Source organism: Leucopleurus acutus (assembly GCF_964270905.1).
Source record: "Leucopleurus acutus genome assembly, chromosome: 2".
Taxonomy (NCBI): Eukaryota; Metazoa; Chordata; class Mammalia; order Artiodactyla; family Delphinidae; genus Leucopleurus; species Leucopleurus acutus.
In genome coordinates this window covers 16,509,851-16,537,687 of record NC_139143.1, presented here as the reverse complement: position 1 = coordinate 16,537,687, position 27,837 = coordinate 16,509,851, and the positions used below count along the sequence as shown (strand labels likewise).

Sequence of the window (27,837 nt, the reverse complement as noted above, 5' to 3'; positions counted from 1 at the left end):
GCTCAAAATGCTGAACTGCTCCTGGGAAGCCGCTGGTGCTGTGGCAGTTGGAGTCTGTTCTCGGGCCTGAGGCTCGAGGCCAGGCTCCTGGGTGTCGTTAATGTTCGGGGCCGCCGGGCGCCAACCGATCGGAGCTCCAGCCGCCGGGAACAGCTGGTGAGGCTGGCGGCCCAGGGGATGGGAGATCTGGAAAGGGTGTGATGGCCGGAGGCCGCTGGACCTGGAATGGAAGGGGGAGGGAGTTGTAATGGATGATCTGAAGACCTTTAGGCCTTGCTCTCACTCGTGCCTGGGATGGACGCAATTTGAGGAAGGCGTTGAGGTGTGTGATAAAGATTTGCGAAGGAATACAGTTAATGCTTGCTGATGGCTTGTCTACCACGCCACGATAATTTAGGCGTGAACCTTTCTGTACTCCAGGAGCAATCCATTTCCTCATTGATTGTTGACAAGACCAGGGTACAGAAGAATGTATCTTAATATAGGCCTTATTTCCTCATTTGCCTTTTTAAATTTACTAGATTATCCCAGGTGTTTTGGAAGATCAAATCCCAGAAATCTAGACTCCTGGAAGTTCAGTAGTGGAGGAGACTTCGCCCTCCTACCCCGGGTTTTTGGAGTAGGAGTAACCTACCAGTTTCTGCCCCTTGAACGTTCCATTCTAGTTCAGATAAGATGTGCATGGGGTGTCCCTTGAGAACATGTAAATGTCAGGATTAAATTTGGAGTTCGACTACAGTATCATAGCACCAACGCCACTTTAGAATAATAAACTGCTTTGACTTGTCAGGGTGCTTTCACAAATACACACACTTTACCTTTATGACAGCCCTATGCTAGGAGATGATCAGAGGCACAGAATAGTTAAGTGACTTGTCCAGTGTTGCGATGCATCCTTTAGTCCTAGAGCTAGAAGCTGGGTTTTGGATTTCTAGTTGAAAGCTCTGTAATTCCTGTCTTGTTTTTCTCCCAAACCCTTTTCCTCCAAGTCTACCTAAGACTAACAGTGAAAGAAGCAAAATTTCCACGGACTGGCCTCAAACATAAAGTGTTGAACAACAGGTGAAATGCAGCTGTAATATGTCTGTCCATTCCTAGATCTGCAGCAAATGAGAATATGGGGGATTCTAGTAGCCTGTGATCTGAAGAATTTCTTTTGCATCACCTATCACTGAAAAGTTAAAAGAATATCTTGCCTAAACTGTTTTGAATGAGATCATATCATTCTGTAGTTCATTTTATAATGAATATAGACTTGTTTATGCTCCTTTTTAAAAAATCGTCTTAGTTGAAATATAGTTGATGTACAATATTGTATTAGTTTCAGGTGTCCAGCATTGCGATTCAGTATTTTTACAGATTATACTCCATTGAAAGTTGTTACAAGATAATGTGGAGGGGCAAATTAGGGGCATGGGCTGAAGACATACAAACAACTATGTATAAAATAGATTAGCAACAAGGATATACTGTATAGCACAGGGAACTATAGCCATTATCTTGGTTATGCTCCTTTTAAATGCTCACATTATCCTGTGAGAAAAATAGCACTTTTTTTTAAATGAGCCTTTTTGTTTAAAATGGTGAAGCAATTAGCATAAAATAAAACACATAGTTCTTAAGTGTTTAGTATTTTTAGTTTTGACAGTTGTATACACTGTGTAACCACAACACAAAACAAGATATGAGACATTTCCATCACCTCAGGGTTCCCTCTCCAGGGTACCTTTCTTAATGTTTCACCATTAAGCATCTCTTTAAGGCAGGGGCGGGCGGGAAGACAAAATGTGCTCTGTAGACTGGTCTGCTCTTGTTATAGTGATACTGATTTGTGTGATAAGTGACTATTTAATTTAAAAGTATGACTCTTTCAACTCCTTTCTCACCCTTCCACCTTCCACCCAATTCATGGTTAGGTACCTCTTTATAATATAGAGATACTATGCCTGTGTGTTTTATGCCAGTGACGAAATATCAGTGCCACTAGGGATGCTACTACTAAGCAGTTATTTGGTGCCGGGTTTTAAGTACATGTATCATCTCTTGTAAGTTTTTTGAGGTAGGTGCTATTATTTTTTGCATTTTGGAGGTGGTGAGACAGGAGCAAATGTAGTTTAAATATACACCCAAGTATCATATTTGCAGTATGATTACAGTATATCTAAAAAAAAAAAATTCTTAACTCTCCTAGCATACTGCCTATGTGTCCGAATGAGATTCCATATCACAAGGAGTATATAAACCGGAAAGTATATGCCCAGATTCGTTAACCAGGCTAGAATTCCTGATGTATCTAACTCCCATCTTGAGTTCAACTTTTTCTCCAATGTCCGGGCTGGTTTTTCAATTTTCAGGCACCACATGGGTAAATGTAGATGATTCCTTTCTTTCTTAATAGTTTGTTAAAAGGTAGAACTGATATATTATTTTATAATTTAAAAGCCTAAGGAAGAAAAGTTTTATACAATTAAATAATAAAAATTCTATGTTTTTTGTGTGTCAGGAAATATATGTTTTTTGTGCAAGTTATTATATAACTTTAGTTATTTAGTTAACTAGTTATTATATAACTAGTTATTATATAATATAGTTCATATTATATTTGTATAAAATCTTTATAGCTGGGAATGTCTATCTTCTCTTCCTGCCACCTCATTCACATACAATTTTGAAAGTACTGTCCAAAAAGTATCTATTTTGGTACTTAAAATGTTAACCTGCCTTTTAAAATTTGAGTCATTTAATGGACAAATCACATTCAGAATTTTGACACACTTTATTACTTTTTACTTTATTAGTGCTTTATATTTAAAGTCAATTTCTGAGGGTTTTTTTTGGAGGGGGAAGATTTTGAAGGTTGAACTGATTTTTTAAATTAGTTCTTGATAATGAAACTATTGAATCATTATTGATCTACTGAGCTATAGTATCTACTTATTTCACTTTATGTGGCTTTGCTTTAAAAGAAAGCCCATTACAAATAAACTATTGATTCTGGACCTTTTCTTCTATCATTTCATTTCTATTTGCTATTTTGATTTTCTTTAGGTCTGGAAAACTGCATAGTGAATATGTGCTTTTTAAATAGCTGCTTTTTTTTTGGCCTTTTGTCTTGAACTCAGTTTCATACTGTCAGGTTTGTCTGAGTCAGGTTTCTGTAATTTGAAATCTGGATTGTTCAAATTTTCAGTCAAGTCATATATTTCCTTTGTTGTTTGTTCATTCATTGTCATTGATTGGTTTGTTCATCCAGCAGACTTTTTTAAAACATCTGTTATGTGCCAAGCATTATGCTAGGTACTTGTAATTAATATTCAGTTGTCTTCATTCTCATTCCTATTCTAGGAATTCAGAATATATTCAAAAATATTGAGTAGTCACCATGTGTGAGCAATGCATGAGACTCATTTCGTAAATATTAGAAGGTTGCCTAGATGCACTTTAATATTTGCTTGTTAACAAGAATTGTTATGAATTAGTTTTTAGGCTTTACATTGTTTGTTTCAGACTTTGACTTTATTTCCTTAGGCAGTTTTTTATTCAATAGTTTACTTTTTGAAAGTGTTTACAGTATAAGGAAAGAAGTTTGAATGACTCTTGAAGTCGTTAAATGAGAAAAAAATCAAAAGAATGATCTTCAAATTTAAATAATGAATGAGCTGCCTTATTAGATCACTATTTGGAAAATAGAATTAGAAAATCACTGTTTGGAAAGTAGAATTAGATTTTTTTTTGGTAAAGCCATGTATGAACTGCTTTTTGTCACGTTGCTAGGGTAAGGAGGAAAGAAAGCTTTCTGGGGGTTCCCATGGTGACAGAAGTGACAAAGTAGTGGCTGCCAGCAACACCTCTAGTTGAGTGCAAGTCAGTAGAACTTTTGCTCCCATCATGGGAAATGAGTTTTTCTGTTTGGTGGCGAACGTTGTGGCTCTTAACTTGGAAGGATGATATCCTTTCATCTTTTTTTTCTCTTATATCTGTATATTAATTATTAGGATAGGAGTAGGTCAAATACACAGCATTCATTTTTTTTAACCTGAGATTTTTGGGTTTGTTTGTTTTTTGATCGATAAAAGTCTTTAAGGAAGTGCTTAAATTTCTTGAAATTCTATGAAAGATTTTTACAAATGTCTGTTAACTCCTCTCTCACTGTCATTCAGAGAGGTTCAAGAACTCAGAAAAGTTGATGGTCTTAGCTTTTATTATGACATACTCAGGATTCATAGTATACTTTGTACCTTAAAAGAAGAATGATTTGGTATTTCAATAACAGTTTCCTCTTATTTGTGTGTAGAGGTTGTTGAAAGATGAAATAACTGCTCTCACACATAAGTACCCATTCTTATCCTCACAGAATCCCTACAAGATAGTCATACACGTTTTTATGATGAAGAAACAGAATCAAAAGATAAGTAATTTGTCCAAGGTCCTCTGGCTGATGACTATAGTATAATTTAGCTTCCAGATTCTTGCTTTGACTCTTAAAGCTCATGTTCCCTACAGTTTCCTCCCAGCCTTTTTTTCCCCCTAGTGAATTCTATTCCGTATTTATTGCCTAGTGTCAATGTAAAGTTATAATTAATCATTTGCATGTTTCAGAATAAGATAGATTCCCCACCCCCCATGCTACTTTTTTAAAAAAGAGAGAAGATTACTTACAATTAATGGTTTATATTGATATGTCAAGGAATTTCTAAACTAGCCCAAGTGTTACCATTTAATGTTAGAGTTATTCTTAATTTCCTATGATCTGTCCCAAAATACATAAATAGAGAAAATTGAAGATGTAATCTCTTGATAGGTTACTAGACTGAGATAAAGACTTGTTTGAACAAATAATGTTACCATTAAGGAAGGAAATCTGTAAATTCCTATGAGCAGCAGAAATCTTAATCAAACTTTAGAACATTCTTATGAATCATATTTTGTTAAATTAGTCATAAAATTTAGCCCTTGATGTGGCATCTTTAAGGCTCATCATTTGCCTGTTTAGTCTCCCACGGTCATGGTCTACAGTATTATGTGTTCATTTTAATCTGTTTGTCTATTTGCTATATACTTTTAGGACCAACCAACCTTTCCGATCTTAAGTAAAAGCTACCATGAATATCAAGGCATGCTAATTCCAAAACTATTTTCTTCTTAAGCATTGGGTAGTAATAGTATATATTCATCAGCATAGTTCTTGACTATGTACTGTTGGTTCAGTGTTTTTGTACTCACTGAATTTTTATTCATACAGAATCTAACACGTAAATCGTTATTCCCTTAAATTTTTGAAGCCAATTGAACAGTTGTATTTAGCAATAGGTACCTTTTAGCACTCCACTCCTAAAATTACTTAACTTTGTAGAAGATCTAATCTTTTACAGAGATGAAGATGAGAATTTTACCATGTACGAGGTGGTAAAGAGTTTAATTTATTTTTCCTTAACTAGATATGTGAAAGCTGTAGTCAATTACCCTTTAGGTATATCTGGAAGATTTCTGTTTTATAATGAACTTGGTGGGTTTATTCAGTAGACACACATGTCCATCCTCTTGTTATAGTTATTTTATCGGTATCCAGAAAAGGAAATTATTTCCTAATTTTCCTATATATGCTATATTTTTCCCTTCTAGGAATAGTAGTTATTGCCAATACAGGCTTCAAAAAAGTAATAATCATTGACAAGATGGTTAGTTGTTGGTTATTGGGGGGAATTTGTTTTCTGGGCTTTCTTGGACTTCAACTTCTGCTATGCCTGCCTCTACATTGTTGACTCCCGTTGAGGTCCTTGGTTCTTCGGTCAACTTGTCAGTTCTTTGAGGACATAGGAGCAGTAACTTAGGACTAGGGCAGCTTCCTGATTCTTCTTCCTTGAACCAAAAACATTCGAAAAAACCCTTAAACTCAGTGCAGTGTTTTCTACATTAACTCATCTTCCTCACTCTAGAGCATACATTGTTTAGGAAGCCCTTTTCTGAATTAATTAGAACTTGGTGTTAAAGGAAGCCAAGGAGAGAAATTCACTCATTTTACTGGATGTTAAATGTTGCCTGGAGGAGGACAAACAAACAAACAAACTTGACCTTTGGCCAAATATTCTTACCTGAAACTGGCATATCAATTTCTGGGTTGATCATACATTTTATAGATTGCTCAGCATAATATAATACCACCTGAAAAAACAAAATGCTTATCTATTCAAGTCATTTCCTTTTACAAAATAGAACTTTATATAAATAGTGGGACTGTAATTTTATTCTATTCATTTGGACTAGCTTAAGAAAACGATTAGTGAAGTGTTCTCTTAGACATTATACTCAGTGCAAACTATTCCCAAAAGATTTCATTTCCATTGGGTTCCAAATGAAGAGAAATTGTTTTATAAATGTGAATATAAAACTTACAAATTAGCTAAGTGGTAATTCACTGGATTTTACTATAATTCAGTCTTTAAAACTATGGTTGCTTAATAAACATAGATTTTTGTACAGAAAAGTTAACGTATTTCCAGTTTTCGCCTCCAGTAAGAAAGGGCTTATTTAGGAAAATATCTTTAGGATAAAATGTTTCCGGGCAATGGTCTTCAGTAACTGCCAAGGCAAAGGAAATAAATGAGCTATTGATCATGTGATGGTCTCTTATGATGACTATTTCTGTGAAGCTTGTTGATGCCAGTTTTACCTGAGAGGTGTAAGTGAAGCAGCTTGACTAGCTGTAATAGTACTGGCTCATTTACAGGAGTTTTGGTTGAGATTGACTTGCAGGACTCTGGTGAGTTGAGACTAAAGGGGAAAAAGTGATTTGAACTCTGAATGTCACTTAAATGTATTTTTTCTGTGTTTTTATAGGGGTTTTTTTGAAAAGCCTTTTAAAGTAGTTTTTTCGTTGATTCATGTTTGAATCACATCATGGAATAAATTAGATTCTTCTAGTTAAAATACTTTTTATTTTCTCTTAAGAAAATCAATATAAAATCAGATAAGGCTGGCACAATTTTAATAATGTTATAAAGAAATTTTGCTTTCATTTTTAGTAATAGTATTGGTTATATTTGGTTAAACTGCATTAGTCACAGCAGTATAATGAATTAATTTAAATGAAATTAATGAATAGTATCAAATTTCAGTAGATTAAATCTGATGTGCTAAGCTTTTTCTAATGTTAGGACCATTACATTTTCTCTTCTAAAGTAAAGCACTAAAGTTTAACTTCCAAAATAACCTGCAATTTTAGTTGGAGATTATATTCATGCATTGAGTTAATTAATTTCATATTACTATTTAGAACCAGTCATTCACCCATTGATAAGAAAACTATTTCTTCAAAAAGTAAATTCCTCCAGAACCAGGTGATACTGAGTCTTCCTTTAGACAAAGGATCTTTATTGTAGTACATGTTAAACTGGCTTCCAGTGAATTTTTTTAAAGGTACAGTATTGTTTTCAGAGATAATAATTCTCAGACTACGTTTCCTCCAAAGAAGTAGTGTTAAAGGAAAAAAACAAAATATTCACTGCAATAAATGGAAAACAAAAAAGGCTATTATTAACATTTAGGTATTGAAATAAGATCCATTTGGCTTATCAATGTAGTTGGAATTGTAGCCCTTGTATTGGCTTAATGCTAATTCCTATGTGATGCATATTTCTCTTCATCAAATTCAGTGTTCTGAAACCCGAGTAACCTTTTAAAGGCAAAAAAAAATTTTTAGCGGCCCTCCAGAGTTCATTTAAAATATATATATTTGAATCACCATGTTTTTGAAAAATGTTTGTCTATATAGACTTTTTGTTTATTCATTCAGAATGTCCAAGGAGATAGATCTGGAAAATACAAACCCACATTAACTGAAAGACAATGTCCTATTACTTAATTGCTTACAGTGTGCATTTTACTGAGGACTACATCACTGGTTCTTTTCGGCTCACTTTCACCACCCAGCTGCCCAGTGCCTTGTGTTGATTCAGGTCTCCCATCCCTTTTTTCTGTTCAGGAGAATACAATGCTTAACTGTGAGTCATCAGCTTCACATAGATGCGTATTAAATCTGTCTCAACAATAAATAGTATCCTCTGCTGCTAAATCAATCATAAATAAAAATGCAAACCAGATACTGGACTTGTGTAGCTGTTCTTGGCTGTAGTTGGGTGAGCATTCAGGCTCGGGAACCAGATTGCCACAGTTTGAATCCTGATTCTACCACTTCCTACATGTGTCACTTTGGGCAAGCCTACCTTAACTCTCTGTTTCTGTGTATTTCTGCTACCACCTTATAGGGTTATTATGTGAAAATGAAATGAGGTAATGCATATGAAACACTGAGAAATGAGCCTGTCACATAATAAACACTCAAGTGTTGGAAGCCTTATGTGTGTTTCGTATTGTAAGTGTTAAATCCAGTTGAATCACACGTGTGTTTGTTTTCAAGTTATCATTAAAATGAAAAGATCAAGTTGAAAGTCGTTAAAGGGAACTTGTGAACACCTGAAATTATAAACTATAAAGATTGTATGTAGACCAGGGGTCAGCAAACTATGGCTGGCCATCACTTGATTTTGTAAATAAAATTTTATTAGAACATAGCCATATCCATTCATTTCCGTATTTCTTATGGTTATCTTGGCCTTACCATGGGAAAAGTTGAGTAGTTGTGACAGACACCTAATGGCCTGTGGAGCCTACAATATTTTCTACTTGGTCCTTTATAGAAAATTTGCCTACCCCTGCTATAGACTCTAGAAACTATACAGTCCTTTATAATCGAGAATATTTTGATCCTAGGTGCTTCTAGAACTCAGTTTAAGAAATGATTGTTCATGATCTTCATAAGAACGGTGCATATTTGAATTACCTGTAATGTTTAAAAAATAAAATCATGTGTCTGGGCGCTGTTGGGTTTGGAAAGGACCCATATAATTTACAAAGGTTCCCAAAGAACACTAATGTTTATGCCTGCTGACTAGTGGATGATTTTCTCACATAGTTCAGTTTTTTGTTTTTTGTTTTTGTAAGGCCTAAGAGACTGCTTCAGAGTAATGGTAAGAAAAATGATGGGCCATTTTAGGTCAGTGGGCCTCCAGGTTGAATACGAACAGAGTTTCTGCTGCACTTGGTCGCGAGATTAGTGTGGTCTCAATATATGCCTAGCGTTTGGTTAAATTTTCTTTTCACATCTATTACAAACCTTGAACGTAGCTGCCTATCTTTCTGTCTGCCTCGCATGTCATGGCAGTGACTGGGTAGAGCATGTGGTGAGAAAAAGGTTGTATGTTTCCTTGTTTCCTTAGAAATTTGTGTGTGTGTGTGTGTGTGTGTGTGTGTGTGTGTGTGTGTGTGTGTGTGTGTGTGTGTGTGTGTGTGTGTGTGTGTGTGTGTGTGTGTGTGTGTGTGTGTGTGGTGGAGGGGGACTGAGAAAGTTCTCTGTACTCCTGCTCTGAAAACTGGCTTTAGGAAAAGGATAGGAGTAGACTAAGGTATGGTGATTTAAGCAGAAATAACTTTTCCATAATTAGACAGTAAAAATACAAAATCACTGGGCTCTTTCATTGCTGATATTATGCTTACTCTATCTTGAAGTAATTCCTGTGTTTAATAAAAGCACTTATACAAGAAAAAACTTAAAAGTGAGTCAGCATATTTGGAACTGTAATATCTTAGATAGGAAAATTAAGCAGCTTTTACACAGTTCTTTGTAATAACTATTCATTCTAGTCAGATTTAGAATGAATTGTCTGCTGCAATAAACCAGGTTAATAGGGTTGACTCTGACTATTTAAATTTTTTTTTCTTTCTTTAAAAAAATGTAGGCATTTCAGTCGAACCATGGAAGAACTGGTTCATGATCTTGTCTCAGCCCTGGAGGAGAGCTCGGAGCAAGCTCGAGGTGGATTTGCCGAAACTGGAGACCATTCCCGAAGTATCTCTTGCCCTCTGAAACGCCAGGCCAGGAAACGGAGAGGGAGAAAACGGAGGTCGTATAATGTTCATCACCCGTGGGAGACCGGTCACTGCTTAAGTGAAGGCTCTGATTCTAGTTTAGAAGAACCAAGCAAGGACTATAGAGAGAATCACAATAATAATAAAAAAGATCACAGTGACTCTGACGACCAAATGTTAGTGGCAAAGCGCAGGCCATCGTCGAACTTAAATAATAACGTTCGAGGGAAAAGACCTCTCTGGCATGAGTCTGATTTTGCCGTGGACAGCCTTGGGAACAGAACTCTGCGCAGGAGGAGGAAGGTCAAGCGCATGGCAGTGGACTTCCCTCAGGACAGCGCTAACAAGCGGACAGTGACCCAGCCCCTCGAAGGCTGTAGAGATCAGGACATGGACCATGACAACAGAGCTTACCAATGTCACGAGTTTACCAAGAGCAAGGTCAAGAAGAGGAAACTGAAAATAGTTAGACAAGGACCCAAAATCCAAGATGAAGGAGTAGTCTTAGAAAGTGAGGAAACGAGCCAGACCAATAAGGACAAAATGGGATACGAAGAGCAAAAAGTCTCAGATGAACTCATGAGTGAAAGGTGACTTTCCTATTCTCTAAATATAAAAATATGTCTCCACTGTTTGCCGTTGAATGTGTTTCGGATTTTAATTCTATTTTAAAATAATCATAAGTTATAATAATGGTAGTGATATTACCGTTTAACCGTGGTTATATTTACTTATAATTTATGATGTTTAGCACAAAGCAAAATTGCTTGTCTGATCTATGAACAGTCTTTTGATTGTGTTATAATGACTTAATTTTCAGCTACAAAGAGAAAAGGAAATGGATTTTCAATGGGAAAGAATGCTTTTGAATAACAGCACATTTATAACTGTTAGAATTGCATTTATAATTATTTACTTGTTTAATTATAGAGCTCTAGCCGTCGGTGCTTTTTAGTGTCACGGTTCATCAGTTTATTCTGATTCCTGAGAACCAAAGTGGATACCACTTCACCGTGAGCGGCTAGATATTTTAAGAAGTCTGTAGATTGCTAGGAATTCTGATCACTTATGAATTGTAAAACCCAATTTATAGTCTAGAAGCTCCTGATCTTGTCATTAGACAAATGGGAGAAGCAGTAATCCTTTGGCAGTTAGTCTAATCTGTCCATTCTAGAAAAGAGGTATACCACAATGATAGCTGTTAAGGACTGTTTTGACACCTTCAAAAGGTAAGTGATCACTTTTCTTTTACACAGAACTAATGTTACCTGCAGGAATGAGAAAACATTGACACTGTTCATCCTTTTAAGCATGTCGTTGAAATCAAATGTACAACTATGGTCAAGAAAAAAATATTCTTTAAAGATGGTCTGGGAAAGAGTATTTGATTTTTAATTGCTAAGATTGGCATCATTTTAATCATGTGGATTGTGAGCTATGGATCTCATAAGCGTATATATATATATATATTTTTTTCTTTCCCCTTGTAAATGTGGTTACAGGTATGCGTAGGACCTGGTATAAGTTTATAGAATGGATCTTTTATTAGAGGTGGTTTGCTATTTATGTAATTTTCCTAAAGAACTAAAAATTACATAAATGTTTCAGGGAGATTTTGAGAAGTTTATGGTACCTGCTTTTCTTCCAAGAAAGTTGTCATTTTTATACCGGAATGAGAATTATTTGTATGCAGGTATTGGGCCATTGTGACTGAGGACCATCCAGCTTGACTTGAAAGTAATTATCTTGCTTAGTTGCTGGGAGGGAGGGTGTGTGGCAGCGGAGATAGATCCTCAATTCTGGATTATTTACAGATTACCTGCTTTCTGGATTGATTGTGTAAGCCCCTTCTTTTATTGATGTCTTCCTTTTATTGACCGACTGGACTAGAAATGAGATAAAACTCTCTTCATTTCTATTCATTGTAAAAATATTTGAGTATTAGGTGCCATCAGGCTACCCAGCAGTCAACAGGCTAAGTACAAATATTCAAAAAGGATGTTTTCACTCTTGAATAAATTAAATTTATTTCCTCTTATTTTAAACTTACCTATACAGCTATTCTTTGTGGTCACTTAAGAGTTAGGTGCATATTCCCTCTGTGGGAAGATTGCTAAATATTTAAAGTATCTTCCCAACAAGAATAAGCATTTGTTGAGACCACTTCCAAAGCTTTCCTACTATAAAAAGCTATATATTGCCTTGGAACTGATTTATAGATAAGAACGGAACTACTTCACTCTGTGTGTGTGATTTAACACACATTTGAATAACTGCTGTTTACTGTTCACCACTCATGGTCCCAAGACAAATAAGACAGCCCCGGTTCTCTTCAGCCTCATAACCTGGAATAGCCAAACAAGCAAATGATGAAAAAGGAATGTGCTGAGTGGAAGGTACTAGTGAGGGAAAACTTCCTAAAGAACTGTGACTGAAAGCTTTGTTCAGATACGGAGGAGTTAAGGCGGATCATCCCAGGTAGAGGGAATAATTTATGCAGAGACATGGTTGTGAAGCAAGTGCTATGTATGTGGGAAAGTATAGGTAATGTAACTGCGTTACATAAAGTGGGAGCGGAGGCTACAGCAATAATTGTGTTTTGAAGGCCTGTGTGCAATGGTAGTTTGGATTTCATCATATAAGTAATGGGCAGTTAGTGAAGAATTTTTAGTCAATTAGATTTATATTTTATCAAGATACCTGACCTTGACAACAGTGGCTCGTCTAGTTTTGGCTGACCTCCAGTCCATCCTTAAGAGGGAGGTGAATTATGGCAGCAGTAGTAGAGGACAAAAAAAATATAGGAGCAGTTTTAAGAGTTGGAATAAGTGGAAGGTTGGCTGCCTATATTTTTGGGAGGATGAATGAGAAAGAGGACTCCCAGGTGATGCACAGGTATCAAGAATAGAAAATATAGGAAATGAACAGATCGGGGCAGGGGATTGGGATTGGTATCCATGCATTAATTCAACAAGCATTCATGGAATATATTCTCCTCTAAATACTATGCTATAAAAGTCATACTAAAAACAAGTGGGAAGAGGTGTCCTTGAAGATAAGCCATAATGACCCTCAGCTCCTGAAAATGGAAAACCTTGCTTCTGTTTAAGTTCTTGTTCTGATTTATTGTACCCACTAACAACTACATGATACACTTGGAGCAACTAGCTAGATGTCAATTAGATGAAATGTAAATAAGGAAGCATGTTGTTTAAAACACGTGTAAAAACATCTCAAAGTAGGCCAAGGATCGTTAAGGGCTAAGAGCTGATCTTAGGGAATTCTGATTTTCTTGTATCTTTAAGAACAGTAGGCAGAGAAGAGAGAGGAGATAGGGATACCTCTTGGAGAAAGGACATAAACAAAAGGACCAGAGATGGGGATGGGAAGAATTTAAGTGGGAGCCCATCCATGGAAAGCCTTGATAACTAAATTTAAGCCTATAAATCTGAGTAAGTAATTTAAGAATTTTTTTTGAACTTAATTTTTTTATACAGCAGGTTCTTATTATCTATTTTATACATAAGAATTTTAATAGACTTTTTTTTTACACACAGACATATATGCACCTGTGTGTTTTATAAACTTTCTTTTAGAATAGTTCTAGATTTACAGAAAGCTTGCAAAGATAGCTCAGTTTCTGTATACCCTGTTCCCATACATCCTACACCCAGCTTCTCCTATTAGTAATATCATCCGTTTACTATGGTACATTTGTCAGAACTAATGGGCCAGTGTTGACACATTAACGGAAGTCAATACTTTATTAGAATTTCTTTTGTTTTTATTTACTGTCCTTTTTGTGGTCCAGGATCCCATCCAGGATACCATAATATTTTTAGTCAACCAGTTATGTTTTGAAAAGATGAAGCTGGCTATGTGTAGAATAGATTAAAGGGGGTAAATCTGAACTCAGAGAGATTGGAAGACCATTGAAAAAAATAAATAAATAAAGGCACATAGATTCACAGCCCTTTATCTGCAAATCTGAATCCTGAAAGCTGTGAAAAACTAATTAATTTGTGGCCAGACCTAACTTGACCTGTATTTAACATGGATATTCCTTCATTTAATTGAAAAAATATATTAATATGTTTGATTATGAAGTGCTACCCCAGACTCCTCTTAGGCATTTTAGAATGTACCTTTCTAAAGTGTAAAAATGTATGAATTTTAAATAATTTTGCCTCGAGGGTTTCAGAAAAAGAATTTAACCCAAGGTATGTATGTTAAGGCCCTTTATTAGAGTTGTGTTGATGAGGGCGGACGAGAAAGCACTACTCAGTCACAGAGAAAAAAAAAAAAATCCATAGTAGTTTGGTCAGCTAAATAGCAGAAAGATTCTGAATTGTTTTTAATACTCCACTGTGTTTTAAAAACACCACTATGTATAGAAGAGCATACCTGTTTGTAAATAAGAAAATATGTATTGATATGACGCTTTTAAAGAGTATTGTTTTTTTTCCTTAACATATGTGCAGGATAGTTTCATACATTAACTTAATTTGAAGAAAGTTAAAGAAAAAGGTACTAATTCAGTTTCTTGGGAGAATGTGCCACTTAAATTTTTATACTTTTTGTTTATATTTATTTTTCAAAAATCAAACAAAATCTGAAATGATATTTTGTATTCAGAAAAAGTACGTGGATTTAGAATTTCATCTAGAATTTTAATGCTGAACTCCCAATTGAAATATTTAAAACAGATTAGGATGCTTTTTTTTTTTTAAAAACTAAGATTACAGAATTCTCCCTGTTGATGGAAAAGTATTATAATTTAAAAATCACCTGGGGCGATTTCCTGATTGGTTAGAATTAAGAATTACAGTAAAAAGAGGGTATATGAGAATTTTTAAGACCATCACTCAATATTGTTTAAAAACTAAACCCCTTATTATCTGACCTTGTCCTTATGGTTTTTTTAACTAACTAGACTCTCATATAAGCATCGCTTCTGATAAAACTAAGTGACAGTTTAATTCATGTCAGTTGAATATTTACTATTTATTTTCATTTATATGTTAAGTTTGACTCTGTATCATACTCTCCAACTTCTGTGGAAATAATAAGAACCTGTTATTTTTGTATACTTCCTCCTTAATAATTGGCAATATTCATTTTCTGCTCAGAGAGACCTTAGCTTTGATTTAATGGATTGTTACCATTGTAAACTTTTTTCCTCCTTGCCAAATAATAGAGTTGTTGGGAATTCTTAAGTAGTGTCTCTTCTGGAATATTTGCAAATATGGTTATGAAAAGTAATTCTATCCCAGGCCCTTGTATTTATTTCATGTGCTGAAGAAAGGCTGAGCCTGCTTTTGATCGGGACTTTCCCCATTTTATTGTGCAGTGGTGTTCAGGGCTCAAGCTGAATTGCCTGGAATAAGAAAGGAGCAGTAAGCATTTGATGAAAGCAGATAATAAAGTGCATCAATTGTGTCAGCACCTCGTTGCAGTCACATCTGGCTTGCTGTCAGAGTCCCATTAGATTCCTGTGGTTTTATGTGCCAAAAATAATATGCTCTGTAGTTAATGGAACTGAGATATTTGCAGTTTGATTAAAAAAAATCATCTTATTTTCTTTCAGATCTTTGTCAGGCTTAAGTTCCATCTCTGAGCTGCCATGTCTCTTTAAAATTTGACAACTGAGAGATCAATTGTTCTTTTGATCTGTTTTTTCTTTTCTTTTCCCTTATTTTAGTGAATCCAGCAGTCTCAGCAGCACTGATGCTGGTTTGTTTACCAATGATGAGGGAAGACAAGGTACTGAGATGCTATTTTTTTATCTCTTTGTGAAAAATGCCTTCATTTTTAAGTTGTGCTTATTACTAGTTGTTTCATAAATTGATGACCGCAATCCATTTACCTTAGTGCAATCCACACACTGCTTAGTGGGCGGGGGTTTAGTTATCTCCAAAAGCTAGTCTGTGGAGCTAATAATGTTAAGGAAGGATTATCTTCCTTGAGAAAGCTTTACATACCTCAAGTCTTTTCAATTTTGTCTCTTTTAGCAAGTTCACAAGACCCTGGTTCTCATTCTCCACCTGGTTCCAAATGTATTTAATTCTGTTTAAGCATTAATAAAGGTGGATTTGCAAGTCATTTGTCATTTTTATTCAGCTGTGACATTTATTCATCCTATCCAGTTTGTAAGTAATTAGACCATTTTCCTGAATTCAATATTGTACACTGTTAAACAGTAATGTCTTTCAACTTACATCTTTCCCATCTTTGAAATTTCCTGAAGCTTTTCACACTTTAACGTGGCATTATTTTGAAACTACCTGTCCCAGTAGAAAATATGAAAACCTTACTAAGGGGGCAGGATACATACATACGAATACTTATCATAAGTGTTTTCTTCCTTTCTTGAGATCTTTAGAGGAAAGCAGTAATTTCTAAGGGAAAAAAAAACCCACAAAAATTTTTTTTAATTATAAATAGTTTAATCATGTTATGAAAAAAAGGATAAAATAATAGCTGCCCCACATTTTTTTTCTTAGTCTTTTCCTCCTCTTGGCAGTACAAATTAAATAAATTAAATTATTATTCCTTTTTGCTTACTTGTAAACCATCTGTCCCTGATAAATAGATACATAATTGTTTTGAAGACCGTAGATTTCACTGAAATATGTTAGAACCTCAGGGCTAAGAGTAAGCTTGACTACCTTGATAATATACCTAAATTCTTGTTAAAACACCTATGTCTACCCAAAGTTATGTTATAAACATTGCCTTTGGTAATGAAATGAAATGAAAACACTTTTTAAAAAAATAACGTTTTGACAAGCCTATCCATCTTTGAGAAGCATTGAATGGCTTAGAATAATCTGCTAGCATTTATTGTGAGCCTATCATGTTTCATATTGCTAAGTGCTTTTTTACATTTAACTTACTTTAAGTTCTTGTTTGATTCTTAATACAGCCCTATGAGATCTCCCCCTCTTTTTTTTTCCAGGTGATGAAACCCAGACTGATAAAGTTGAAGTAACTTCCCCAGTGTTACAAAACAGTAGAAATCTAATTGTTCTGTCTGACTTTAGAGCCCAAGTTCTTAATCTGTAGCTATTTGATTTCTGTATTAAGAATAAAGTTGTGTATCACATCAAAAATAAAATAACCCCATTTTTCTATTATAATGTTGTCTAATTGGAATTAAGATCTAGGGTAGTCAGTTTCAAGTGACTCCCTTTCTTTTCTTATGCTTATACCTGACCTGTGAACTTCTACTATAACTCTCAATGAAAGTACTAATATATTTGTACTTTGAATTCTTGTTTTTTTAAAAAAATAATTTTTATTAAATCCTCAATTGAAATAAACAGGTGACTTTGGTTTTCCAAATGGTTTAAATTTTTAACTCCCTCATAATTCTAAATACAGCCATTTCCCATAAAATCATTTTCAATGGAAGTTTAAGGGTTTTTTTAGTTTGTGTTTAAAAACATTTGTAGTAAGAGATTTTGGAAACCAGAAATCTTCTGTAAAGGGAAAAAGTTTACAGCAGTTGTGACGACCCTCTTAGAAGCTAGTAGTTTTTCTAAGAATCGTGAAGAAGACTAATGAATCTCAGATCATATTCAAAATGTTATTTGTCTCTTATTTTTAAAACCATCTGCTTTTCTGTTTTTGCTTTTTTTTGAGGTTTTGTTTTTTTGTCTCCATATACATCTCTTTATTATTCCTTTTTTAAAAAAATACAAAATACTGTTGATTCGGGGGCTTCCCTGGTGGCGCAGTGGTTGAGAGTCCACCTGCCGATGCAGGGGACGCGGGTTTGGGCCCCGGTCCAGGAAGATCCCACATGCCGCGGAGCGGCTGGGCCCGTGGGCCACAGCCGCTGAGCCTGCGCATCTGGAGCCTGTGCTCCACAATGGGAGAGGCCACAACAGTGAGAAGCCCACGTACTCAAAAAAAAAAATACTGTTGATTCACGCCAAGGGCACATTCAAACTGAATTTTAAATTGATTGTTACTTCATAGTTACACTCAAGGATGGTCCTAGAAGTCAGACTTACTATGAATAGGATTCTGTTTTAAAAATACCCTGCTTGTAGAGGTTCAGTGTAGTTTCTCTGTAAACTCTGCAGTGTTGTCACTTTTCATTTAAAATCAACTTTTTCACAACTATTTCTTAATGAACTTAATCAGATTAATTTCATTTAGTCACATCTGTTCATGATTGTTTCCCCTTTTGCACTCCATAGAAATCATGAAATTAAGCTAATTATATACCATTATCAGCTGCAAAGAACGAGTTCTATAATTTTATACCATTTAATTCCTGGCAGGAGATTTATTTTTCCTTAATATGGAAAGGATAGTAACTTAACTGGATTTCCCTACAGTTTTTGCCAAAGGATTAACCAGTATATTATTGGTTTTCACATTTTTAAATTGGTTCTGAAACATAACATTTTATGTTATTGTTGATGAAAGTTCTTGTTATAGTATTAAAAAAAATTTCTTAAGTGAAACCATGGTGTAGAATAAAAAGTTTTCTTTATAGATTATATAGATGATTGCCAGATAAAATACAGGATCCCCAATTAAATTTGAATTTTAGACAAATAATTATTTTTTAGTACAAGTAGGACCCATTTCGTATTTGGACGTATACTAAAAATTTTGTACAAATACTATATATTTATATCAAAAATGAATCATCTAAAATTCAGATTTAATTACCATCTTGTATTTTTTAAATCTGAATCTGACAACTCGGTTTATTTGGATGATAAAACTGAATCTCTGGGGGATTTCTTGTATTTGCACAGGTGATGATGAGCAGAGCGACTGGTTTTATGAAAAGGAATCAGGGGGAGCTTGTGGCATCACTGGAGTCATTCCCTGGTGGGAAAAGGAAGATCCTACTGATCTGGACAAAAATTTACCAGATCCTGTCTTTGAAAGTATCCTAACTGGTTCTTTCCCCCTTATGTCACATCCGGGAAGAAGAGGTCAGTAGCACTGCCTGACTGGTGGATACAGGGGACATATAGTCAGTCCAGGAATAGTCGTTGAAAGAGGAGGTGCTAAATGGAAATGAAAGACTCTAGACGCAAGATGCTATGAGGAAACATGGTGACCAGCAATTCAGCTCCCACTGAATTCTCATGCTTTCAATTTATTAGGAAGGTTGACTTGCTTTCTTGCTAGGCCCATGGTAAAAACGTTGAAATGATAGAAAGATAAATTGGGAGGAAAGAAAAACCCTGGATAATCCTCTAATGCTTAAACAATTGGTTGTCATGTGCTGGCTGCATTAAAACCCTACTAGGCATTGGTTCGGATCTTTTAAGTGTGAATTTTGCCTCTTCCCCACTACTGTTCAATACATTTCCCCCTCCAACTGACTTTGAATTCTGAATTGATAGGATCTTATTCCATGCTCCAATGATCATAGACCCTCCTTCAACTGAGGACTTTGATTTTCCAGGTTTCCAAGCCAGACTCAGTCGCCTTCATGGAATGCCTTCCAAGAATATTAAAAAATCAGGAGGGACCCCAACTTCAATGGTAGGCATGCTTTCTTATTTACTTCTCATGTTTGGAAATGTATCCATTTCTATGGAATAAAAAGCCACATCCTCATCCTTTATTCATATTCTAATGTTATACTTAAAAATAATCCATTTTTTTGTAGGCTACAAACTGGACCAGTGAGATTCCCCTATAAACCAAATCTTCTAATGCTAATAAATTAGTTACGTTTTGAACATCTGGGGAATGACATTCGAGGGAACCTGGCTCCTGTCCTCTTCCCCTGGAGGAATATCACTGAAGTGAGAGCCTCTTTGATGAAAAGATGGGGCTGTTTTTGCTGGAGGACTGGTATTCTTCCTTTAGTCAGAAGTGAACCTGATGGGGGAGGCTTTTAGGGATCTAGGTTGGCCCAGGGTTGATAGAAACTACTGTAAATTTTATATATTTTTCTCTTTTATGATTTTTTTTTTACATTGAAACCATTTATGTATCACTTGCTTTGCCAAAATGCTAACAAAAGCTAGAGAATTAAAAACTTCCAGATCTCACATCAGTATTCCTTAATGTTTATATTGTGACTGGATAAGAACTCATTTTTACATATCTGACTGTTGTAAATTTAAAAACATGATGCATTGACATTTATGGTTCATTTTTAGAGAAATCTTATATAGCCAACATTATTTAAAATATTTGCATTTTACTCAGGGTATTTTAACAAGGGCTAAGATGAGTAATAGGTAAGGTTGATAATCTTCTAGAGTTTGTATTTTGTTCAAGTTTGCTTTCTACTTGGATAATCTGCTCTGTATTGCAAACCCATTGTATTTTATAGTACAGTTTTTATTGTACTTGGAAAAATCTTAGTTTTAAACTAGTCACGGTGATAACTAGTCTGTGCTAGTGGAATCATTTACTCTTACCTTTTAAATTATCTTCTCTGTCTGATACCTGAAACCGTCAAAATGATCATTCTTGCTTAGAGCGTATTAAACTCATGTGAAAGCTGGTATTTCAACAAATACTGTATGACTGAATCATATTGTCATGTTTAAAAGTGAGAGCTGCTTACACATCCTTAGAATGGCAAATGTGTGTGTCACTGTGAGTGTCAAAAATACTTGCATGAGCTCATTTTCACCAAGCAGAAGGGAAAATGTAACATTTCTATTGATGATATAATTTAGATGCTACACTACATTCAGCCCAGTTCTTCAAAATGGTTATATTAAAATGATTAATATTTTTATTAAGTTCTTATAATCGATGAAAATTGTGATTTAATACATGTATTTTTATATTATTGTATGGATTAATTGTTAATTCAGCATTTAATGGCTAATTTAAATATGATGATTGGAAAAGAAACTTAAAGTTGACATTTTCTTTACCTAAAGTTACAATCTGAAAGATTCCAGCAAATGTATTAAGTAGGAATGTGTGACATCTTTTAGATTGCTTGTCTAAACTGGAGAGATTAAAAGTGATAAAGTGCAACTTTGAGTCTCTTTACCTTTGCATATTTAAAATGATATTTTAGAGGGACAATAATATGGTATTCGGTCATTGTAAGTAAGCTTTTTTGTGCTATGTCCTTTGGAGTGAAACTTCATGATTTTTTTTTCTGAATTTACATAAATGTTTTTATTTTCTTTTGTATAACGACTGTCTTTTAGATCTGAATAAGTCACTTTAAAACCTTGGCCTATGAACTTTGCCTTACCAATCGTGAAGCTAGATGAATGCTATCTAGCTCTTGGTTCAGTTTTACCTATTTTCATTTTTGGTTCACTGCTTGCTTGAGCATAGCTGGGATTTGTAGCCCATTTTCTAGGCTTATTGCAATCTCACTGTGGTATTTTATAGAAGCTATTACAACTGATAGGCTAGCTTCATGGTATTGATGATACATGGCTTAACCATAGTAAACGCTGCCTTCCCTCTCTCAATTGTAAAAAGGTGATTAAGTTTCACTTGATGGAGATACACTATATGTGGTGTTTATCATGGAACTAGTGCATTAGGCCACAAACCATTTTCCTGGTCCATGTTTTTTGTATTCAAAATTTTGCTGAAGACAATGGGCTCCTTCAGGTTTTCTTTCTTTCAATTCTGAATTGTCCTTGTTTGGAGTTTTAAGTACTGTAATCTTTTTTTTTTTTTTTTTCCAATAAAATATCTGACTTGGGCAAGAAAGGTAAGAGTTCCAATTTGTGCTGATATTTTTAAGTTCCTATGCTAAGTTTTTTGTTGTTGTTGTTGCTTGTACTGTCCCTATTACATGTAACCATCTAGTCTTAAAAATCGTAATCTCATGAAACAGTCATCTTTAAACAGTATCTCTGACATCCGGTAGTAAGAAATGAAACTTAATTCCTTAGACTTTCACATTGGAAAGCCAGATTGCTTTTAAGAGAGATGAGTTTCCTGAGCAAAGTCAGACACATGTAGCTGCAACCCATTAAATGGAATGACAGCATAGGGTTTCCTTTTCTTAAACAGATGGGTGATGACTACAAAAAATAATGATGTTCTTTGAAGGAAATGACAGAAGGAGAATCTTTTACTGAAATATTAATGTAAACATTTTTGGAGAAGAACTTCCAATCAGAGTTTTCATTATTCACCATAGTAATGTTCTATAAAGTTGCTGGCAACACAGAATTAGAGAATGCTGACCCATTGCTCCTGAGAGAAACGCAGGGTTATGTTCCTGTGAGCCTTTGGTCGTGACATTTTCATCATTCGATCAATGCATAGCCTTGTTTTATGTATGTTTTCGTTTAAAAACACCTTATTTAACATATATTGTGGATCCATTCACATTGAACTCATGACCAACAGCGTTATAGCTTGTGCCTGAACAAAGCTTATCTAATACATGTGTTTTCTCCGTAAGGCACAGCACAGCATTCTTTGTGCTTTAGCAGCAGCAAACAGCACTGCAACCTTATGCCCGGGGACCATTTAACACAGCGAATCACCAAAGAAAGCGCGAAAAGGTGGAAAACATGGCACTAAATAACCACAAAAAGGACACTTGTTTACGGTGTTAAGAGCTGAAAACAAGAAAGCAGTGTTGCCTTGTTTGTTCAGTAGGGCATGCACATGTGCCTCAGGTGACTGAAGTTTTTCATTGCTTTTCTCACGTCTGTGAATGACCGTGAAAGCACTATGAGTATTGATTTGGGGGTTACAAATAAATTTCAGTGGATATGCAAATTTGCATATGTAGGACCTACAAGTTGGAGTGAGGATCGACTCCAGTTAGTTTTGTAGAAGAGCAAAGTGGTATCGTAGAAAATTTACAGATCTTGAAGTCAGACGTTGGTGAATCCCCACTCTGATTCTTCTTTTTACTTGTAATTACAATTTGAATCTCATTTTCTCTTTCTGGTAAATAGGGACAGTGATTACTTTGCGGAAGTGTTGTCAGGATTAAATGAGATTGTGTTTCCATAATGGGTCCAGCACCATCTTTGTCACAGAGTGTATATTAAATAAATGATAGTCACACATATTATTAGATATATTAAACACAGAAGCTCATGTTGCAAAGAACAGTTGTATCATGGGTCAAAGTGCAGAATTTTAGACTTTAAAACTTATCTGTTCATATTTTATATATAATATCCCTTCATGTTTAATATTTAAAGTGCTTTTGATTGCAGCCTCTTGTGTTTCTTTTGTACCTCATTCATATTTGAGCCGGCCCTTGTGTTTAATATTGTCTGTGAAGAATAATTTTGAATGAACTTTAAATTGACAGACACTGCATTGAATCTCAAAACTTAACTGCAAACTAAAAAACCTGTTCTAAATTTCTCCTCTGCACCCCACCTACCCCAACCGCCGCAATTATTAAGCTGTTTATTTGTAGAAAGACCGGCACTGTTTAGGAGGTTTTGGTCCAGAGTTATCTGATTCTTAAAAGTAATTTTGTCCATGTACATGAAGGGAGAATCCAGATAAATTCCTGAGAATTTAATGTTAAGAGGAATTAACTATTGCTGTCCTTCTGTTAGAATAAGGCACTAGGTTATTGGAGCCCAACTAATCAGCCTCTTATATTCACCTCTTTTAGGAGAATTAAGGAAATAATAATTACGGGGCCATTATCCAGGAGATTCAGCCTGAATCTCTTGTATTTCCAGAATTTGTGCATCAGGTACAATTCAGAATGATAATCTTCAGAATAATGAACTGTCCCAGAATCAGTTTTGGGATACTGTACTGGCAAAGTGAATCCGATTAACCTGACTTAAGCATAGCATTTAAGTTAGCTGAGATGTGCTACCCCTAAGCATCCTAATTAATCAGTGTGTTCTGTGGATGAGAGATCTTGATCTTCTTTTCTTGAAATGGATGGTCTTTCCACAGTGTTACATTTATCTAAATTAGCATTCAAATTGAGTAGTCTGTTGAAAGATCAGGAAATAAATGGCTCCATTTAAAATATAGTACCTGAAATCCAACATAAATATTACATAAAGAATTGTACATAAGGGTTATAGGGTTCTGTCTTGAGATTTTATAATTGTTTCAGTCCAGTTTTTTTGTATGGTTGGAATGAGAAAAAGTATAATGGTGATGGTGGTGGTGGTTATTCTAGCAAAGAAAATGAATCTGATTTTATTGACTATTTAATACATGTTTATCAAATTTAAATATTCGAAAAAAAATGTGAACATCAATCCTTAATCTAAATTGTCATGCTTTACAATAAGCATATTGTTTGTATTCAACAATGCAGTAACATATCTGTTCAGACTCGAGTCAATTCTGTAAGAGAAAGGAATATTATAATATTTTTCCCTTTTATGAAGTCATAGAAGACAGGATTTCATGAGTGGCATATTGATAACGATACTATAGTGATTTACTCTGTATGTCTTACTCAACTGTTGTTTTATTGTTTCTTAGGATACTAGAGTAGAAATATTTAGTCCGATTTATAGCCTTTTACAACAGGAGGCCCATTTTAAGTGGATTTGGTTTAAATAAGGGAACTACAAAAACTTTTCTTTTAGCCCAGTCTAAGATAAAGGAGAAATTTTATAACAGAAAACAGACCTAAAATGATTTTTTAATATATTCCCAGCATATGTCTTCAACTGTAATTTGACCATGTGCTAACTAGTTATCTAATATTTTTCAATGGAATTCAATAACTAAATGCTTAATTATAATCTCTGTGAATTGATATTCATTTGTATCCTTTAAGCATTTTTGGATACTTTGCAGTATACAAAAAGAATACATATTTAGAATTTTTTATATTCTAAATATACATTGTATCATGTATATTCTAATCTGTTACTATGTATGTTAATAATTTAGTTCTTAATCTTATCTCAAAGTCAACATGAGCTCCAGATTTCACACTAGAAACTTATATTTTTGTCTTAGAATTTATTTTGAGATAAAGTAGATATTATATCATTGAAAAGTACTGCTTAATAGATTTATAATAAATATTTCTTTTACAGAAGACATTTTAACAGTGTCTCTTCTTTGAGTTAAAATTCTCTATTTCAATGTGATTATTCACAACTTTATATTTCATGTCATATAAATTTAATATCCATAATTGATATTTGAAAATACAAATCTAACAATTTTTTATTCTGTCCCATTAAAAATAGTATCTGTATTAATAATGATATTTAGTTTTATTATATTACACTTTACTAAAAGTAGAATATTTGTATAATATTTGTATTATATTACAATAATATATATATATTTGTATATAATGCAAATATAATATTTGTATTATATTACACTTTACTAAAAGTAGAATATTTGTATAATATATACAAATTCAGATAGTACAGATATATAATAATGCATTCATTCATTCAGCAGGTATTTGAATGCTTATTCTGTTCTCCATATTTAGTCTTAAAAATCCTTTAGGAAAAATTATATAAACATATGTTCAATCTTGGTATTTTAATACTGTCAAATTTGGCCACATATACTTTTTTCTCCATCTATTTAAACTACTTATGCTTGCTTCTCTGGTAACTTAGTACTAGAATTGCTTTGGCTTCATATATTGTTTTTCGGTTTGTGATGTTTCAGAAATCTGGAACCTGGCAAAGCGAATGTTAGCAATGAATGCAAGCACTTATTACGATGCTTACTATATGTCAGATACTTTTCTAAGTGCTATTTATATATTCTGATTCATTTAATCCTAAGAACATCCCTGTAATGTAGGTTAATGTTTACAACTTACACATTTAACTTTTCTTTTCCCATTAGTAAACCAGAATTAATGCAGTCTGGATGTTTATTCTTTTGTCATGCTACTGATAAATAAAAAATAAATTCTCTTCATAAAAAAACCTTCCTTCCTACAAAATGCTGTTGGAAGTATGAGTTATTTTGAAATCCTGGCAGCATTCTTTGCTGTCTTGAATAGTGAGCACAGTCAAGGTGTGTACCATAGTAAAAATAATCATTAAAATGTTTTACTGCTTCCATCAGGTTAACCACTGTGGACCCACATCCAACTTTCTCATCCTTTTCTTGTTTCTCAGGTAGTTTTTGGTACCATCTTCTTGATCTCTAGCATTAGCCAGTTCAGGCCTGCTTCCTTGCTGTCTGTTTCATCTTGTTCTCCCTGCTTTGCCCTCCGTGGTTCTTCATTATCCCTCCAATCTTGTGTAACGTGCCTGGCCTCTGTCACATTTCTACTTCAGTTCAACTGTAATTGTATCCTCTGTATTTCTCTTATTCCTTTCCTCCCCTTTCTAATGGAACTTGGCAAAATTCTGGGTAGACTTCACACAGGAGGAAGATCTTTTAGCTGGGACTGCAAGTATGAGTTGGAGCTCACTAACTCATTGGGAATGGAGTTGGCAGACAGAAAAACATGAACGGGCAAGTCTAAGTTTGAAACGGCATGGAATATTCGGGAAACTGAATCCAGTGTTGCTGAAATATAAGGTATGCTTGTGTTGAGTGTACGGTAGACAGGGTTTGGTTGGCAAGGTAGGCAGGAGTTATATCATTGCAGACTTTTGTGGTCCGCGGGAATGCATGTGAACTGATGTAATATCTGGGGGGTTAAGTGGATCAGATTTCTCTTTTGAAAGATCACATGGACAGTGGTATACAGCGTACATTGGGTGGTTACAAGTTAAGACTATATCAGGAGTCTAAAGCTCTCTAGCTGTTCCCCTAGGAGGTGGGATCCACAGTCGACTGAACCCTTTATTTTACCAGATCTGATTTTCTGATCAACCTTTGGGTAGCATCCATTCATTCAACAAGTATTTATTGAGCCTCTACTATGTGCTAGATACTGTTCTAGGTCTTGGGGATTACAATGGTGAATAAAGCAGACAAGGGTCCCTGGAGCTTATATTTTAGTAAGTAAAAATAAACTTGGTTGGGGAGGAGGGTGAGACGTAAAAATGGCCACGGAGAAAATTAAACAGGGTAATGTAATAGTGAACTACAGGATATGAAGGTGATTGGAGAGAATATGATTTGCAGGCTGGAATAATGTTCAGCCTTGGCCGATCTAGTGCCTTTCTTCTCATTGCTTTTATTAACAACATGGGGAAAGAAACAAGAATGTGCATTACTCACACCTGTTCATTCAGGAAGTTGGGTTATGTCCTAGACATCTCTCCTGATTCCAGACCAGGTCGACCACGGCTTTTAAATGTCCACAAAACGTGGGCCTGCAAATGGCAAAAGGACACTTTTATTTGTAAAGTACAGGATTACTTCTGGTGCTTTTAAATGTTTTGTTTTGTTTTTTATTTAAAGAAGGTTTGCAGGTGCCAAATATTTATATACTATTCTGGTTTTCCCCTTTAGATTAAATCATAATGTATGTTCAGAAATGTAATATTTTAATATTCTAATAGTTTTTCTCATGCTTTAATGGCTACTTAAATATTATGCAGGGCAACCAGTCTTTTGATTACATTTTTAAAGATCATGAAATGCCATGCTTTCTTTTCATTTTTTTCACATTGGTACTTGCATACAAATTCTTAGGTCATTCACTTTATTAGTAAAAAAATGGCTTGCTTTAAGATTGATTTTTTTTCTTTTTTTTTTGAAGAAATTATCTATGGACTTTTTAATGAATCTCCTTAAAAACATTGGATTGCAAACATTTGCGGTTTTAAAAAATACTTCTTATAAAGATTATGATGCTTATCATTTAAATATTTTTCTTCTCTGTTGTATCCTAAGAAACATTTGCAGGGAACGTGCGGGTTCAGTCCCTGGTCTGGGAAGTAAGATCCTGCAAGCCACACAGCACGATCAAAAAAGAAAAAAGAAACCTTTGCAATATGTTCTAAAATGCTCTTTTTAGAAATTAAGACTGCTGGTTGGTAACTATTTGACTCCATAAATGTAGACTGAAGACCCATTTCCTTGTTGCCTTTTTTTTTT

At 34.7% G+C, this 27,837-nt stretch overlaps 1 protein-coding gene across 6 annotated transcripts in view; it reads left to right on the top strand.

Moving 5' to 3' along the window:
• The first annotated feature begins 23 nt into the window (after window positions 1–23).
• Window positions 24–27,837, top strand: part of GPATCH2 (G-patch domain containing 2) — a 174,217-nt gene continuing 146,403 nt past the window's right edge. For 4 of the 6 annotated variants that reach the window (XR_014326826.1, XM_082857831.1, XM_082857833.1 and 1 more), the window contains exons 1-5: window positions 24–156; window positions 9,795–10,514; window positions 15,626–15,687; window positions 18,702–18,884; window positions 19,364–19,443. Coding sequence is in view for 5 of the 6 variants with exons in the window: in XM_082857831.1 (XP_082713957.1) it covers window positions 101–156; window positions 9,795–10,514; window positions 15,626–15,687; window positions 18,702–18,884; window positions 19,364–19,443 (1,101 nt within the window). In the remaining variant the exon portion in view is untranslated. Of the gene's footprint in view, window positions 157–244; window positions 323–9,794; window positions 10,515–15,625; window positions 15,688–18,701; window positions 18,885–19,363; window positions 19,444–19,570; window positions 21,853–27,837 lie in introns of those variants that run through there. The other 2 variants (XM_082857835.1, XM_082857832.1) reach the window with 2 other exon arrangements.